The sequence below is a fragment of the Etheostoma spectabile genome, chromosome 10 (genome assembly GCF_008692095.1).
Source record: "Etheostoma spectabile isolate EspeVRDwgs_2016 chromosome 10, UIUC_Espe_1.0, whole genome shotgun sequence".
Classification (NCBI taxonomy): domain Eukaryota; kingdom Metazoa; phylum Chordata; class Actinopteri; order Perciformes; family Percidae; genus Etheostoma; species Etheostoma spectabile.
In genome coordinates this window covers 21,599,018-21,617,471 of record NC_045742.1, presented here as the reverse complement: position 1 = coordinate 21,617,471, position 18,454 = coordinate 21,599,018, and the positions used below count along the sequence as shown (strand labels likewise).

At 40.7% G+C, this 18,454-nt stretch overlaps 2 protein-coding genes across 5 annotated transcripts in view; one reads left to right on the top strand and one right to left on the bottom strand.

Moving 5' to 3' along the window:
- Positions 1 to 11,466, top strand: part of pdlim7 (PDZ and LIM domain 7) — a 32,689-nt gene extending 21,223 nt beyond the window's left edge. The window contains 7 exon segments of the mRNA XM_032527758.1: positions 6,085 to 6,137; positions 6,373 to 6,616; positions 7,069 to 7,103; positions 7,106 to 7,248; positions 7,351 to 7,471; positions 9,621 to 9,736; positions 10,032 to 11,466. Coding sequence (XP_032383649.1) covers positions 6,085 to 6,137; positions 6,373 to 6,616; positions 7,069 to 7,103; positions 7,106 to 7,248; positions 7,351 to 7,471; positions 9,621 to 9,736; positions 10,032 to 10,118 — 799 coding nt within the window. The 3' untranslated portion in view covers positions 10,119 to 11,466.
- Positions 11,467 to 12,755: 1,289 nt separating this feature from the next.
- The window catches only part of unc5a (unc-5 netrin receptor A), a 140,394-nt gene continuing 134,695 nt past the window's right edge, over positions 12,756 to 18,454 (bottom strand). For all 4 annotated transcript variants that reach the window (XM_032528057.1, XM_032528059.1, XM_032528060.1 and 1 more), the window contains 3 exons: positions 17,770 to 17,934; positions 17,473 to 17,651; positions 12,756 to 15,379 (listed from right to left, as the gene is read on the bottom strand). In XM_032528057.1, coding sequence (XP_032383948.1) covers positions 15,214 to 15,379; positions 17,473 to 17,651; positions 17,770 to 17,934 — 510 coding nt within the window. In that variant the 3' untranslated portion in view covers positions 12,756 to 15,213. The remainder of the gene's footprint in view (positions 15,380 to 17,472; positions 17,652 to 17,769; positions 17,935 to 18,454) is intronic.

Sequence of the window (18,454 nt, the reverse complement as noted above, 5' to 3'; positions counted from 1 at the left end):
CAGTTTACAGAACAGAGATGCAACAGGCAAAGCCAGTTAATTACTAACTTCATCTTCTTTCTTTTTGATAAATGCATACTGCAGTTGACCTGCAACCCTGTTAGCACAATACGTTGGAAATGAAAAGCAATTTTTTTTTGTACTGCTCTCAATCTGCTGTCAATCCAATTGAAAGCTTTAATATGTAGTGAAACATTCCACAAACTGCCAGGGTTTCTCCTATTGATTCTAATAATGAGAGTTATAAATCCGATCTGTAATGTGGTCATGTACATTTATGAGCGTCTACAGTGTGCCCATGAGAAATCTAAGTAATGGATATCCATTAGCCCGCTTATTGCGAGACCGTGATGCTAAGCATTAGGTATTGCATGATCTGTTCAGGATGTCCTCGATTTCTAAAGTCACCTGATTAGCTTGGTTGGTGTGGATGGGGTAGTCCCTAGATGGGATTGTGTTAACTGCGCCTGCTGCTGCTGGGTGTGTGTGTGTGTAGGCACGGCCTCAGGATGGACAACCTGCCCTGTTTTATCCCCAACGACCGCAGCAAGAAGAGGCTGATCCAGGACACTGAAGACTGGCAGCCCCGCACCGGCACCACCCAGTCCCGCTCCTTCCGCATCCTGGCCCAGCTCACAGGCACCGACTTCAGTAAGTCGGGGACCAGGTCCGGCATACTCGGGAGTGAGACAACAGAGAGGGATGTGTTAGGGGTGGGCTTCTCTGGTAGTCATGATCAGGTGTAGGTGCCGGCCTGTAACTGAACAGTGGATCTGCTGTGATCCAATCATAGTGACTATCTGTGAGAGTGACAGCAGAGTGAGTGACACAGGAAAGGTGGATCATAGTTGTCAATTTTTTCGGCTGTGGAGAGGGTCCTCAACTGTCAGGTCGCTGCCGTCTTCAATGACAGTGATTTTCTAATGACTGTAACTAGTCTGACAAACAGATCTACATGTTTATTAGAGCAAAGGGCTGTATAGGAACGGCACCATTTAACGTATACTATGACGTACCTTGTTTGGGTTGCCACAGGATCAGCTGTTTGACTATTTGTCTGTGACAAGCGCCTTCTTTATCAGTAAGGCATGCTAATGTGTGTCTCTCCTGGATCTCTCAGTGCAGGACCCAGATGATGAAATCATGAAGAGGTCCAGGTAAAAGCTTAAGCATCATTGATTTGAACATGTGTCGTCCTCCTCGGTCACAAGTGTTTGTGCGCTTGTGTGTTGAAGCTTGTTTGGCAATACTTGTAGAAATTATCTCAACTTTTAAACCTTCTTTCAGTTTTTTGTAGTAATTGGAATGTTGCTGCTCTGAATACTGGCATGTGTTGTGTGGTGTGTACAGCCTTGTAATTTGAACATTCATTTTATCTGCGTCATCGCGTATTTTTTTATTTTTTTATTTTTTAGAAATTGTTCAACATTGGGAAAATTCGCTTCTTCGCTTTTTAGCTGTGAGATAGATGGGAAGATGTATACCATCTTAATGTCTGTAGTGCAGCTAATAAGCCAGCCTCCGGTTAGCTTAACTTAGCATAATGACTGGAAACGGGGAAAACTGCTAACCTGTGTCTGTCCACCAATGGACTATTTCTCAGAAGAGCATATTAACTCCCTGGAGTGTTGTCGTCATCATCGAGAGATTTCCAGGCAAGCAGCAGAGACTCCGCAGACTGTGCCCCGCTGAGAAAATGTACAACACACGATGGCCCTTGAAACCACAATGTGTTATTTTTACACTTTGGTTTTTGTATGGTAAAATAACATGTTAATAATTGAGCTTAACATGTGCTGGTAGATGGATTTTGTTACCTCCCGACAGAGCCAGGTTAGCTGTTTCCAGTCTTTGTACTAAGCTAAGCAACTGTCTCCCGGCTGTAACTTCATATTTAACTAACTGATAGGATTTTCTCCTAACTCTTCAAGAAAGTGTATAAGCGTATCTCCCCAAACATTTCATTTGCCTTCCAGACCTTCTGATATCCTTATTTCTTCTTTGGTGTTTCAACTGTTTTATTTCTCTGCTACTTTTTCACCTTTTGCGTGTGTACTCTACTTTCTGCTTCCTCATGCTCTCTTTCTTTCATTTATTCTCTCCCCTACAATCTATTTCCTTCCTGTCTACCTCTGTTTCATATCTGTTGCTTGCGATCAGGGAAAAGTTCCTCACTGAGATTCAGAGCCCCCGCTATGCCCGTCTGAGGGATTGGCACCACGACAGGTCTGCCCGTGCCCTCAATATCAAATCCTGAGCGGCATCCTAGACGCCATGGGATGCAGAGCCTGCTAGCGATAGCCGCACCGCAACGACTACGTGACAAAGACGCCGAAGATAGCCGACCTTCCAATGCAGTTAACAAGTTCCTCTTTCAGATACAGATGGGGGTGAAATAAAAGTTTGGGAGAAAAAAGGAAGAAAAGTAAACTAAAAATTGAAGAAGCAAAGCCTAGATGACAAAGCCCAAAGTTGAACCTTGCATACTGAGCCTAAGTGTAAGATCTCCCTCTGAATTTCTGACTTGATGATTGTTGACATCACTGTGGACCACTGTGTCTGTGGCCCTATTTTCCATTTTCCACTGCGTTACTTGGAGTTAAGCGGTGGGAAGGTGGGAAGGAGGGTCTCAGCAGTGGGAAGCGCCTTTCTGTTCGTTATTCTTCTTTTGATTGTGAAGTTCAGACCCTCCTTTGATCTCTGTCTGTCTCTCTCTATCACGCTCTGTCTGTTTCCATTTATTGAGTTCTCCATCCTTTAGGGTTTTCATTTGTGATTTCCCCCCCTCCTGCTCCCCCTCATCTTGTAGGCTTCTCTAAACATTAAGAAAGAAAAGGAAGATAAATCTGTACTTTATTTTTTCTGCTGTCATCAAAAATATAAAACATCTGAAAAAAGCAGCTCTTGCTTCTCTGTCCTTTCTTCTGCGTTCAATTTCTTTGTGTTTGTTCACTAATTAAGGATAAATCTCTTGATATTTAACTATTACTTCTCTTACTTCTTTCTTCAGCTGAGTTGTAACAATTTCTAATGTACTGAACAAAAAGGATTATGTAGAAGCAATGGTTTTCTTAGAATTTATGCAGATCTGGATTAATGGGGTGACTTCTCAAAGATCAGAGTTCAAGGTTTACTTTTATTGCCTCAGAGAGGAAAAACTGCAGTCAAGCATAAAAACAACAAATGGGTACACACGCATGAAGCAATAAAACATAAAATGCAGAGGTGCACAGTGAGGAATTGCAGCCTCTAGTCTTACATTAGACAGTATTTAAAACCTCAAAAAGACCAACCTTATCATATTTAGAGTTAGTAGTAGTGTAATTGCTGCAGTAGAGTAGTGTTTGACTGTGATTTATTGTGCTTTTTTTATGATGTATTGATTTGTTTTAACGTACAAACATTCATTTATTTTGCCTTTGAAGCACTTTGTGACTGTCTGTAATAGGTGCTATATAAATAAACTATAGTTGCACACTAGACTTTTATGTAAAATAACGTTTCATCAATAGCAGTATCTTGTTGGTTAGGCACCATGTATCACATTTAGATGTATAAAACTGGAAACTGTTCAAAGGTACAAAATGTACTTTTGCCTTTAGGTGGCCAGGAGAAAACTGTGGGATGGTTGAGGTGACGCTGCCTAATGGGTTGTGATAGCAACATGAATGAGACGTGCTCTGCCTTGCATACTGTAGTTCAAAGAAATAATGAATTTAATAGCAGCAGGAAACTAGAAACGAGAAACAAGTAAGGCACATGGAAAAAATGGAAATAGGTGTTTTTTTTCACATACAGAAAACTGAAAATGGAAATTAGGTAAAGACTATAATAATACTTGGCGGTATTACCAAATATATAATCGTTAAACAAGTGACTGTATAATGTGCCTAAAATTAAACTAGTCCTAACTAGTTGAAATCTGGTCCGTACCATTAAGTGTATCCAGACAGCAAGCAGACACTCATCTCGCACTTAATGTCAAATCTGTCATGTTAGCAGGAGTCAACCACCAAAACCAGGTGGAGACATGCTAGCAGATAACAATGGCAAACAAAGAATTGTGTAATAGTTGAAGTGAAAAATATCACTTTTAACATGCCACAACTACAGCCTCCATACATTAATTGCAAATGTATAGTTTTCTTGACATGATATGCCTAATAAGGATCGAGGGATGACAGAAAGAGCTTGTTTGCCACATTAAAATCAGCCTGTCCAAAAGCCCTATTAGACATGTGCCACCATTGTTTCACATTTTGTCAATTGTCACAGTCAGGTTCTTGCAGAGTTGCATCACTTTTACCTCCATGCAGTGGAGGGGGACATGTGTCAGTGGCTTCTTGCTCACCCTAAAATCAAATACCTGCTCGTTTCCCTGTCGGATGTTGAGCTGCCAACAAACTCCTACTTTCCTCATTGCTCAGGTCGATGCACCCCACAGGAGAGGAAGATATAAAAAAAAAAACATAGGTGAATCTGAAATATGAGGTGTAAAGATTGAACAAGAAATGTTCCATGGGAAGATTGGGGTGCTGCTCTGCAGCCTGTCCAAAACTCTAATGTGCATCTCTCTAAGGCAAAAAAACAAACACCCCTCCTGTCTGCACAGTCTGTGCACCTGCATCACACTGAGCAGGAGGGGGAGGAGGATGTTAAAAGCAGTGAAAATGTCAAGAACACATGATCCAGGCCGCTCCAGGTGGGAATAAGCAGCTGTAGAGGATGTACTCTACTTTGCACCTGCAACCTTCACCAGAGGGGGGTGCAGCCAGACACGCCTCAGAGAGGTGTTTGAGGAGCCGGTGCTACAAGCCTGTTGTCATGTAGGGCAGCACGGCAAGGGAGTGGAGCCGGGGCCGCTGTGTTGACCGGGATGTGTTTTTGCGAGATGTTGGGGTCCCAGAAGGCTTGTCAGTGATTGGGGGTGAAGGGCAGCTGACCTGGGGTCTGTGTGTCAAACAGGTTGAAACAGGTTTGCCCTGTCCTTTGTTTGACCCGGCTGCCAGAGATCCTTCTCATCCAGCCTGCTCTCTCTTCCTTTCACTCTGTTTTGCTGTAGTTTCTTTCCAAAAATCTGGTAAAGACAGGGGGGGGGAGGGGGCTTACCGTCTTTAATTTAGAAAGATTGAACTTCCTCTCTGTCACCAGCCCTGCAAGCCATCTTATTTTTTGTATTTATTATTTAGAGTATGTTGTTGGAAAGTAGGTGACTTTTTTTTAGTGTTTAGTTGTTTGGCTACATAAGGAGTGTAATTGATAGGCAGACTTAACCTGATACAGGCAATGCTGAACAAGGTTGTGGCAGTGAAATTCATTTCACATTTTCTTATTTTTCCTTGCAAATAAGACACGATTTCATCATCTTTCATTAGTGTATTGTAGATGGCACAGTTGATGATGTAAACATGATAGATGCCAAAGGCAGTGTTCTATTTTTTTCCCCAAGATAAGACGTCTCCACAGCTAACTTTCTTTGCTCAGAAGTATTTTTTTTTTTGTCTTCTCAGTCATGGTTTGAAGATTTTCCGAATATAGTGACGCTTGCTGGCGGTAACAGTTCTTACATTTTTGAAATGTAGGAAAAGCTCTTTATTTCAACACTCCTGCACATGCAGGCTTGAAGTGATTTATGCATCCAAATCTGACAGTTTCTTGTTATCTAACTTTGCCTGTGAGTGACGTCAGTCAATCAGAGATGTTCCGGTTTCTGATTGCTCTCGTTAGCGTAGTGGCTCTTTCATGTCTTTACCGAATGCACACCACGGTATCTGGTGTTCAGCATTGATCATTTGAAATGCGTGATTGATTTAGTCTCACAAAGGCTTGTTATTATGTAAAATGGCCTGCAAATCAATTCCAATTCTATTAGTGTATATTATAACATTCACCTGAATCTATACCACTCTTAACCAGCGCGTCTTTCCACAACAGGCGAGAAACCCACGCTAATGATACTGAGTTATATTGATGATGATGCTTATGATCATTCACACATTAATAATCTGTGGCACAACGCAATGGAGACAGGTGTGTGTGTGTGTGTGTGTCACTTTTTTCTAATTAGTCATTTTCTCCACACAGCCTTGAGCCAACTCCCTCACCTACCAAGGCCCAGGCAGCAGCTAAACCAGATGGTGAGTCTTTGCTCCTGCTGATGCGTATAAAGAACCCCAGTAGCATCCAGTAGAGGTTGTGCTAATAGATTCTTTCTAAGTTTCAATACATGAGCGTCAGCAGCAACAACGTGATGCCCAAAACTGTTACAACATACTCCTGGAGGGAGCGTGTATATTAAATAAAGAAAGTGTCCCCCACCCATTGTGAAAAAGTCTTATGATTCCCAAACAAATCTATTTTTTTCTGGCCCAGGCTCCAAGACCGCAGTTGCGGCAGCAGGCAGTTCAGGTCCTTCCTCTCGACCGCCGTGGGTCACTGACCCTAATTTCGCGGACCGGTATCGCCCGGACAAGACCAGCACCATCGTGACCCAGCACCAGCAGCCGATCCAGCCGACGCCTATGCAGAACCGCAGCTCCATCCTGCAGGCAGCGCAGCAGGCACCTGAAGACAGCGGGAGGACCCCGCTATGTGGTGCCTGCAACAAAATCATAAGGTGAGACCGCACCCCCACATCAATGGAGACAGTTTGATTAATTTCACTGGAATAAAAATACATTCAAGTTTTGGCAAATGTAGTCAGTCAGCTAATTAACAGTCTGGAGACATCTTGTGATCAGTGAAGACAAGCATTATCTTGACTTTGTAATAATTTAAAACTCATTTCACAGATAATAAAGAAACGTTAGTTGTTATTCTGGTCACTTTTGCAAGGAAACAGAGGAACTATTCTCAACAAGGGAAGATACAAAGTGTGTGTGTGTGTGTGTGTGTGTGTGTGTGTGTGTGTGTGTGTGTGTGTGTGTGTGTGTGTGTGTGTGTGTGTGTGTGTGTGTGTGTGTGTGTGTGTGTGTGTGTGTGTGTGTGTGTGTGTGTGTGTGTGTGTGTGTGTGTGTGGGTGTGTGTGTGTGTGTGTGTGTGTGTGTGTGTGTGTGTGTGTGTGTCCAGGGGTCGGTACCTGGTAGCGCTGGGTCGTTCTTGGCACCCGAGGAGTTTACGTGTTCACAGTGTAAGGCGGTCCTGGATGAGGGGGGCTTCTTTGAGGAGAGAGGGTCTGTCTACTGTACCAAGTGCCACGATAACCGATATGCTCCTAACTGCGCCAAGTGCAAAAAGAAGATTACAGGGGTAAGAACTGCACTATTACTGAAAACACAAACCAGTTTCAAAGTTGGTGATTTTTCTGTGCAAAATACGCATGTGTTACAACCTTTTCTCCTTTTTTATCAGGAAATCATGCATGCCCTGAAGATGACCTACCATGTTCAGTGTTTCAAGTGTGCAGCCTGCAAGACCCCCATCAGGAACCAAGCCTTTTACATGGAGGAGGGGGAACCCTACTGTGAGAAAGGTAAGTCATTGGATGATTGCTGATTGACTTTTTTTTCCCTGACATACAATTCTACGACAATGGTTGACATACTTCACTTTGACTATTTAATGGCATTTTTTGACATAGTATATCATGACTTTATCAAATTTTTGACCACTGACTTGTTTTATCACTTTTTTTTTGACATACTTTACTATGACCTTGTTTGACATACTATACTATGACTTTTTTATATCTTTATGAGACATACTATGCTATGACTATTTTTATATACCATACCTCAACATTTTTATTACTTTTTTCAACATACTATAGGCTATTATGACTTATTCAACATTCAATTCTTTATCACTTCTTTGCGAAATACTATACTATGTCTTTTTGATTACTCCTTTCGACTATATACTATGACTTTTTATCATTTTTTAAGACATGCTATACACTTTTTTTATCACTTCTTTCTACATATTATTCTATGCCTTTTTTATAACTTTTTTCACATACAATACTGACATTTTTCAACATATTGTACTAGGATTTTTTTTCATCACTTTTTTCGACATGCTATACTATGACATTTTAATCACTTGCAATTCTACAGTATTCTATAATTTCTTTTAATCGCTTTTTTTGACCCACTTTACCATGACTTTTTTTACTTTTTTCAACATGCTATACTATGACTTTTCTCAACTTAGTATACTATAACATTTTTATCATTTTTAAGACATGCTATACTACGACTTTTTATCACTTTTTTTTCTACAAACTATACTATGCCTTATTTATCACTTTTTTCAAACACAATACTATGACATTTTTCAACATACTGTACTATGATTCTTCTCATTGTTTCTTTCCACATACTATACTATGACTTATTACTTTTTTGACATACTATACTATGACTTTTTTATTACATTTTCCGACATGCTATACTATGACCTTATAATTTGTGACATACTATACTGACTTTTTTTCCGACATGGTATACTATAAATTGATCCGCATTTTTTTCCGACATGCTACGCTAAGACTTTTTTTGACATACTATGAATTTGACCACTGTAGTATACATTTTTTATTATTTTTTAATATGAAACACATCTGCACCCAGGAATCTAACAAGACACCCTGCCACGCGGCATTCATTTTGTTATCATTCTTATTTGAAAAAAAATTGTAATTTCCTTTTATGTTAAATGGCCAAGTACACTGGGGTTCATGGTGCATAACGGATGCATGGGTACAAAAACAGAAAAATACAGTTCATTTTCTGATAAATTTGTTTCTTTTGAGAAAAATAATGGCAGTGTGTTCCCTCCAGTTTAGCTTAAATCATTTTCATATATTTTTTTGATCAAGCTATTTGTAAAACATTGCTTTGCTGTGGGGTTTGGCGTGGGCCTACATCATGAATCTCTTGGCGCATACAACAGTCAATCATACAATGTGATGTTTTCATCTGCTATAATCTATTTAGCTCCAGTTTACTTCATACATTTCTCTATTGGATTTTATGAATGGCGTGTGCTCTTCTATTATGCTGTAAATGATTTAGCGGGCCGCATGTCTCTCTCTTACTACTGAGGCTCGCTGCCTTATCAGAGGCGAAGCCAGAAAGAGTACTCATACTCTGAATAATGCCTTTAGCTCTGTTAAACATTCTGCTGTCTCAGCATCTTTCAGGGATTGTACACGTCTCACCCACTCACTCTTGAGAAGCAGCATCATAACCTGACACTTTCCCCAGAGTCCTTGTGATGAAAGAGACTGGCAAATCTAGTATCTGGAGCAATTTCACCTCATCCGAATCCCTCCCTTCCACTCTGGAAAAGCACTAATGTACAGTGGGTGGACAAAATAACACAAACAGCAAAGGGGTGTGTGTGTCCGTGTGTGTGTGTGTCCCCGTGTGTGTGTGTCCGTGTGTGTGTCCGTGTGTGTGTGTGTGTTCAAAAGAAAAAAGAGAGAGGTGGAAACCTTCTGTGCTCCAGAACATCCTATAAAGGTTAAGAGATGTTTTCATAAGGTGATTGTTGAACGCCATGGACGATCCTTGATTTGATTTTGAGGATGATAAAAGCTCTTTGTAATGAACTTAGTTCTAATGGTTATCTCACAAATCTCTGCCACTCACCACCTCTCCTCACCTTTCTCTCTCCAGACTATGAAAAGATGTTTGGCACCAAATGCCACGGCTGTGACTTTAAGATAGATGCCGGCGATCGGTTTCTGGAGGCCTTGGGCTACAGCTGGCACGATACGTGCTTCGTCTGTGCTGTAAGTCATTTTGATTGATATGGCTCTCTGTGGAGCTCTCTTTGGCACATCTCTTCTGGCTGTCCCAACGACAATGCTGCCTGAAAAATCTGCCTCCATCTCTGGACCTCGAATCGCTCTCTATCACTTTCTCCACCTTTTTGTCATTCTGTGAAAAAAAAAAAATGAAAGTAAATGCAGTCAAGTCAATAATATAAGCCATCTATGGCCAGTAGAAAACACAATGTTAAGGTCTGAGATCTACTCTGTGCTGGTTTCCCAATCTGTCTCTCTCTGTCTCCTTTCATCTTTAAAGCTCTGCCAAATCAACCTGGAGGGGAAGACGTTCTACTCGAAGAAGGATAAGCCCCTGTGCAAAGGCCATGCCTTTGCTCCAGTGTGAGAGAGTGAGTGAGCTTCATCTTCAGAGGAATTAACACTTCCCTCTCTCCCTACTCTTTACCACCACACTCAGCCCTCCGGCACACTCGTACACACTCTACATCTCTTATTTGCCAGCCACACACCTAGGTACACTAGTCTTTTTTTCTATCCTACAGACTTTTATACATTTGAGGCTTACTGTTAGCTTTACGCGTTACTTCACTGTGCTAATAGGACAGTTCACATGATACTGCCTGTAATACCAAATGCTGTGTTGTATAACTGGAAGTAGTCAAGGAATTGTTTCATGTCATCACTAACTTGTCATAGTCAGATCAAACATTAAAAAGTGCAGCTGCAGTTTGTCTAGATAAAATTGTAGTTAGTACTCTACAGATCTCATCCTTGTTCAGTCTGAAGTAAGATCAAGTCAGTATCTTTCAAGTTGGAGGAGTCATTTAGCCTTTAATAATCTCACAAATTGCAGTAATGATCTGCCCGTACTAGAGTGTAGAGAAGTGGTGACCCCATTCAGGACACTGGCACTCTGACTCTTACTGCAGTGCTTATGGACATAATGGGGGTCCAGTCAAGCAGAAAAGGGGGTGTCCCATTTCTGCTTGACTGGACCCCTGCACCTCTCTACAGAAGCACTAACTGCAGTATGTGCTCTTAATTTGCCAGACCCAAATGAGAAAAAAAGTAGTTAATAACTGTAATTGTGAGTCATGTAATAATCCTCAATTGATCCAATTTTAATAGTGACATGTGTGGGTGACAAAAAGAAAAAGCTATTCTTGTTTTAAATGTCAAAGCTTTTGAAATGATCATTTATTGGACATTTTAAAGGGATAGTCAGTACTCCTGTCTGCATCTGTAAACTGGCGGCGTGCTAACTGTCATCTACTGTGATACACTGACTATGTATAAGTACCTCACCTAACCCCGCTCCTAAATAGCAGAACTATCCCTTTAATGTAGGGGTAAAAAAAACTTATTTAGATTGTGTCCCCCATGTTACTATATGATATTGGGATCATTCCTTAGAATACTTTCAAGTCATGGTGAATTTGTATTTATGTTTCAGAATGGGCCTGTAATCTTTTTTTTCATAGCTTTTGGACAATAAAATATTTTAGTAATGCCAAGCGCTGGGGCAGAACACTGAGCTGACATGTTCTTTTGCGGTGAACTCATCTGTAAGATTTTCTATTGACTGATGTTTTTGCTGTCCCCCAACAAGGTCAATGGACTTTGATGTTTTCGCTCGGTTTTGTTGTGAATATTATAAGTACTTTTAACAACTGTTGTAACCACAAGTCTAGTGAATCCTTACAATGTTGATGTAGAAATAAATAATTTTACAATAGCCATTTAGTAATTTACGTGTCTGAATTAAGTCTTCTTTTATTCCAGATGTTAACTATGTTGAACAAATAGTTGTAGCCCTATGATACGCTGATCTGGCTGACATTTTCATCACAAAAGTCATATAAAAAGTGTTTTCCAAAAAATTCCTTTAACATTTTATAGTCAGTGATGTTGAAGTCTTTGAAGCCTGACACTATAAAACAAACCAGTTGATCCTATCGCATTTAGTAGTGAGGTTTATAATCAACACCAGGTCATGTTTCAAGTGAAAGATCCAGTCCTTGATTTAACAATATATAATTTATTTACAACAATTTCAGGTTGAATTACTATACATACCTTTCTGAAATGTCATAGATAGATATATATACATAAGGCCAAGTAAATACTTGAAAGCACTTAGAAACGAATTTCCAAAATTCTACCCACAAATCCATATTGTCCAAAAAGTACAGGAAATCTCCTTAAGCAGAAGTTTTCCAATTTGCCACAAAAAGTTTGACAACAATTTACATTGACAATAAGGAACACAAGTTTAAAAAAAACAAACAAAAGGATTATACAATTGCATAAGCGCTGTGGCATGTAATAAATACAGCATTTTTGACTTGCAGAAAGGTAAGAAACTAAATAGAAAAACCATTCACAAGTACAGAAGTCTATTGTTCTTGGTTCAAAAAGAAGTCCGTGACGGGGAGGTATGCACACACCCAGTCTTACTCACACAGTCATTCGTCATTGACACTGAATAGTAATGAGTGACACAAAAAGTACAGTTGTGAGATGTAACAATTTCCCCCCATAAAACACACACACACACACGTTAGATTTGTTAGACAAGTGAAGATAGATGCTGAACATCCTGGCGGCTGGTGAATTACATTACTGAAAAGTGCTTCGACAACACATCCAAGACAATGACGGGGTTGATAAAATTTCACGCACACAGTCTGACTGTACAACTGCCATGGCTCATCTAAACGTGCTGTGTCAACACTGGCTTGTCAGTTTCCAAGAGCTGATGTCCTCTTTCCACAATCACCTCCACACAGTCCCAGTCTAGTGATTCACTAAGCATTAGTGACTACGTCCACCTTGTTTTTAAATGCTTACAGTTAGACATATGCAGAGTAAGGACAAACAAAATATGTATAGAAACTTCCTGTGAAACAGTCTCTAAACCCTTAACACTGCAAAACGTCTTCACTGCTAGATCGCCAAAGAACAGTATATAGGCAAACACGTCACGGTTTAGACTTGACAAATGCTGCGCCAGTTAAGTGTCTTTTTTTGGCTTCATATTAAAATATAATTTACATTTCTTTACAAAGTGATAAACTGACACATCTTACTGCTCGAACAAACAGCATTAACTTGCCTCAAAGACAAAAGCAGGGAAATGAGAGAAAGAAATGATTTGGACTTTAAGTCCGCAGTTTAGAAGAGACAGCAACTCCGACTTGTTCTATAACTAGCTGCAAGTAAAACAATGCTGAAACAATATTCCATGGATACAATATGAGGATGTAGTGGCCTCAAATGATAGTCATAAAACTTTGGTTACCAATTCTGCTGATATACAGTATGCAAAGTGACAGCACACGCCTGGTATAGAAAAAGTATTTACATGTGACAATGATCCATTTCAACATGAAAAGATTTATTTAAGGGGATTTCTCCATTTTGTCTGAAAGGGGCTTGATCCAAGTTTTTTTTTTTTTTTTTAAGTTAATAAAAAAGGTAAAATCTTATTTTATGGCATCTCTGCATCAAATCGTACAGGGGCTTGTAAAAACGTGGTACCAGATGCCACACAAAAAACAAATTATGAAAGACATACTCCCCCCCCACACACACTACAAAGAAAAAAACAAATGTACATTCCAAATATCTGACAATCATAAAAGAGGCTCCGGTTAGTGTTAAAGGTTGAAGCCACAGGAGTTGGTAGGGTGGGCTGTGCTAGCTGTTTAAATAAGAAGGGCTATCATGAAAAGGGCTCTCTTTAGAACTTTAACAAACAACTTCACATGCAACCCTGAGGCAGACGGAGAGAGAACTATGGCTAATTTGGGATTGCTCACACCTTTTCAAAGTATAATTACTGAAACAGTGGACTTTAAAGATACTCTGTGTACTCATGTTGCCAGACCTGACAAATCATTAATAAAAAAATAAGATGTAAATTAATGCAAAGCAGCAAAATATAACAAGCAAATGCGTAGTTGCATTTTTATGGTTCGTTGCATGAATCTGCTGGATCATTTTTGCCATCCTGGCCAGAAATAACAAAAAGGGAAAAACCCTTTCAAAGCATCTTTTGTGAGCAGAGGCGTGACATGATGAATAAGCCACTCTTAACTTTCTCTTAGAGACGGGCGTTTCTTTGATGTGGAAATACGGTTTGCCACACACAAATATAAAATTCCCACCAACATTGCTTTCATGAACTATAAAAACAGAGCTGCACAACTTCCCCGCGAGTAATCTGGTGAAGATTTTGTTTCAAATCTTTTTTGGGGAAAGTGTTTTGCATTATTCATATGGGACAATAACCCTTTTGGCCATGCTTTTATGTTTAACATCATCTCTGCTACAGAATTAATGTAATCAGGGGGGAAATGTCATTTTGGAAATGAGTCTTGACGACATTCAGTGTTCACATATATGCAGCGGGAACGCCTTTCGGCCCTATGGCTCCTTCATTAGCGGCGGAATTTGAAACAGAAAAAACGCCACAATGAACGATTGGGGGTTAATGCGAGACAAGAGAAATAAACAGGGTGGATCAAAATTACAGGCTTTATAAATGGCTTCTGAAATATGACTTTAGTGAAGATATTACTCACTCCTCCCTCAAAAACAGTTCAAAGAACCCAAACCCCACATAAATTGATTAAGGAGCAGGGAAGCTGTGAAGCGTCTCGCTGAATCAAGATGTCAACATGTTACATTCACAGTAGGGATACCGGCTGGACTAAAACACCAACAAGATGGGACGGGTTATTGGGCTTCTGACATACAATCTATTTTAAACCTGTAAAGTCCAGGATGTGCTACAAGCGGTCTGTGTGAGTTTAAAGAAATGAATGCCGACACATACACCTACCGTACATAGTATCTCTGGGTTTGGGCGGGGACGTTCACAGACCCTGGTGACCATGATGAAAACGTGTTCAGTATCTTGAGATCAAGTCTTATGACTAACCTGCCAACTGCATATGTCGCCTGTTCTCTTTAACCTGAAATGACTGGCACCTTTTCTCACATCCCTTTTATTTGATATTTAATATGTCATTTTTTAAATTAAGTTTAAAAAAAAAAAAAATCCATTGAATTTGCAATACTGGCCATCAGGAATAGCATTACTTTGCATATTGCTCCTTATCAGCCATAAATGGCAAATTTATATAAAAGGCATTATGTTAATTTGATGTTATCTTTAAAGTAGAACTAAATTAGTGGACTAATTTAACTTCAAACTTTAATGCAAAATAAAGTTCATGAATACATTTCCCCACATACCCAAACTCTCATTTGGTCTGTCATTTAAAGATATTTACTCTGTTCGATGAGATATAGGGACTCAATCCTACATAAACCTTTTACTATCTTCTAGCGAAGAAGAGGGACATGGGGACAGCTCTGCACTCCCATTCCTGCTGCTGTAATTGTTGTTTTCGTGTGTGTTGTTGTGTTCTGTACTTTTTTCCTCTGCACCAGTCTCTTCCCCCTTTTCTGGGTTAGCACTCGCCATCAGAGACTAGGAATATCATGGCTTCTTGTTTGCCAATGTCAGCCATGACGGTGGCCAGCTGGTTGATGTTGCCGCTGTGGAAATGTTGTGCCTCCCACAGGTCCAGGATCATAGAGGTCGGGCTCGCTTTGGATGCAAAGAAACTCATGTGTCTGCAGAGAGGAGAACACACAAAAATAACAGGGAGGGAACAATGAGACGTTTTTTTTATTAAATCAAGCGAGGTGCACATATTGGAGCGGACAGTCTATCATTTTCTCTACAATAACAGAGTCTTAAGAAAACCTTTTCTGCCGGTATTTTATAGCGCTACTGCTTCTTGTAACTCAATGTCAAGTTTTATTGTGTGTTATATTGCTTCATCCTGACATGCTGCTGTTAGAGCACTAAGTAAAAAAATGATAAAAGGTACAGGAACACAGTCTAGCTCCTGAAACTGCCATCAAATACAGAATCTCTGGCAATTTTCATCGAAGCTTAACAGCAAAAGCCTCATTCCTCTTTATTTGATGTTGAAATTGGCCCTAAATCCCATATACTAAATCCTATATAGACTTTTCACAGTTAAGTCGGAAGTGACCTTTTCCATTTTAGGAGCAGAACCTTTACGATCAAACCCAATCAATGACAACAAAGGAGTGGCCCCAGCCAGCTGTATATTTGATGTTGAGTGGATCCCCATCCCTGCGGTACCTGAAGATGCTCGTTTGATTTAATGGCCTTTTTCTGTTCTCCAAATGTCTGGGGTCTTAACTGTTATGTAGAGCACACGTGACATTAAAAATAGCGTAAACTCTTGGCACAAAGGGTGTTTGTGTTGTGTGAGTGTTTCTTTTTTTTTTTTGCCGGGGGTGGGTGACAAGAAGCCCAAAACACCCTTTTCTCCTTGAGAAAGGTCAGACAGAGTCCATTACTCGCTCGTATCTTGTGTTTGTCTAGTGAAGCATTCTGTGATGGTTTTAAACATGGGGCTGCTTTGGCAGTACACAAGCACTGAGAACACAGTGCAACTCTGCTATTTTGAGTCAATTGGATTTTATAGTGCACACAGCCTTCCCTCTGCGTCGGGAGAACACAACAAAGAGAAGTGTTGGTCAAAAAGAATAGTCTGGGAACGAACCTCTGTGTCATTATTCTGATAAAAAAAGACAGAGCTTAGCGTCCGATGTGTCAGCCCCGCTTATTCACCTCGCTGTGTGAAACACAAGCTTATCTTGTATAGCTCAGGCACAGCCGCTTGCTCAGTCTTAGGAGAGCAAGATCAAATGAAAGGTTCTTGGCATTTTAAGTTTTATTGATTGGTCCCGTTCCGCTCGGTCCCAACGCTTTATACACACAGAAACAAACACAGAAATACAGCATGACAGAATGCCAGGGAGCGGCTGCCTTTTCAGGAAAACATGTTGTTAAGGACAGATCTAACAACAGAGTGATTGTTCCTTCCTGAGGCCTAAATGAGAATTGATTATGTTGAGCAAAACATTGCTAATTAAACCTGTAGTGCATCAATTCAATTTGTGATTAATTGGGGTAAATAATGTTGATTGGACAAATGAGGTTCCATTTGATTTCATTACGAGGTAGAAATTAAATTGGTGGAGGATAAGGGATCAATTTCTGGCGCATTCTGTTACAGGTACTCCAGTGAGAAAGTACAGTAACTGTGAGAATGAATTGAGGTCGGCACAGATCCAAACCTTTCCCGTGTTTTGTTTTTTTGCCGCTGATGGGCAGCTAGCTTGCCACCATTCCAATTACAACCGTTAATCAGAATGTAGCAGGTACAAGTTTAGCTGCAGACTTTAAGCTGCTTACCTGTTCCTGAGGGGGGAAAAAGTTAGAAGGGGTCGTGTTTTTTCTCAGAAATGATAGCTGTATCCATCAAGTCCACATTAATCCTATAACGTTAGCTGTGTCAAATGAGGATTAGTTTGCCAAGGCAGAACTTTGTTTACCTCTACTGTAGAAAAATATTCGACTGCCGTGGTGCACTTTACATTGATTGTGCAAATCATAGTAAGATGTTAACCTCCACGTTAGTATGACCCTTCACAATCGCTGTGATTACATGTTCATTATTTTTAACAAGCTGCGTGTCGAGCATTGTACCTATACTGCTGTGCAACCGCTATTCTCAAGGGCTTTGGATGAACGAGGCTCTGCTGCATTTCTTGAAAGCCTTTATGTAAGCTGCTTGGATCAGTGATCAGATAAGGCATTATGGTATTGTGCAGTTGGTATTTACCTCTCAAGTTTGAGTCTTTGTGCTAGCATTCTCCAGTCGGCTCCGTTGGGACAGGGGGCATCCAGGCTGCTGCAGATCTTCTGCCTGATGAGGTACGGGATCTGAAAGGCGCTGGGGCCTGCCAGAGCCGTGGCGTTACTGTCCATTAACAGGAACTCAGAGTCCACAGCTCGAGTGTCCTGGTAGGAAAGACAGCCATGAAGCACAGCCTTCAGGACACACGGTTTAAGATCCCCTCCTTTATGAATAATGAAAGTGCTGAATAATGGTGGTTGCGTAAGTAGTAGAAGTAGTTACCTTGGCGATGTTAAAGTCGAGGCTAAAGCTCTGTCCCTCCCCCTCCACCTGCCACACGCACAGCTGGCAGGTGAGCTCGCAGGTGCTGAGGCTGAGCCGCTCCAGAGTGAACGTGCAGTGCAGGTACCGCTGGGAACCGTTCCAGATGTGGTAGAACGGGATCTCCTGCAGGAAAAAAACACAGAGCACACACAAACGGTAACGCGGCAGCACAGTTAGAACTGCATGTCTGAAACACGCCTTAACAGGACCGCCTGCCTAGAATACACTGAGATCACCATTAATTACACTGACATGAGCCATCATCGTTAGGTGAAAATGGCTAAATACATCTGAGGTAGCAGACTGACAACAGTCAGGCACGTTCAAGCGCTGTTACTGAGGGAGGGGATCTGTCTGAGCTGATTACAGAAGCAATCAAACTTAGGATTTTAAGAGATAATAAGACACCATATATATCTCTGGCATGGGTAACATTTCCTTCTCAAGTATTTTTCAGTTGATTCAGCCTCTCTCTGTATGTACTGTGTGTGCATTTCTGGGCAGAGTTACAAATGATGCTGATGGTGTCCAAGCTGAAACATCACAGCTCTACTTTGAATCTAAAGCACGTCATGCGACACAGAGATGTACAGTATATGCATGCATAATAGCTTTGAGTAGTTCTGCTGAAAAGCACCGGCTT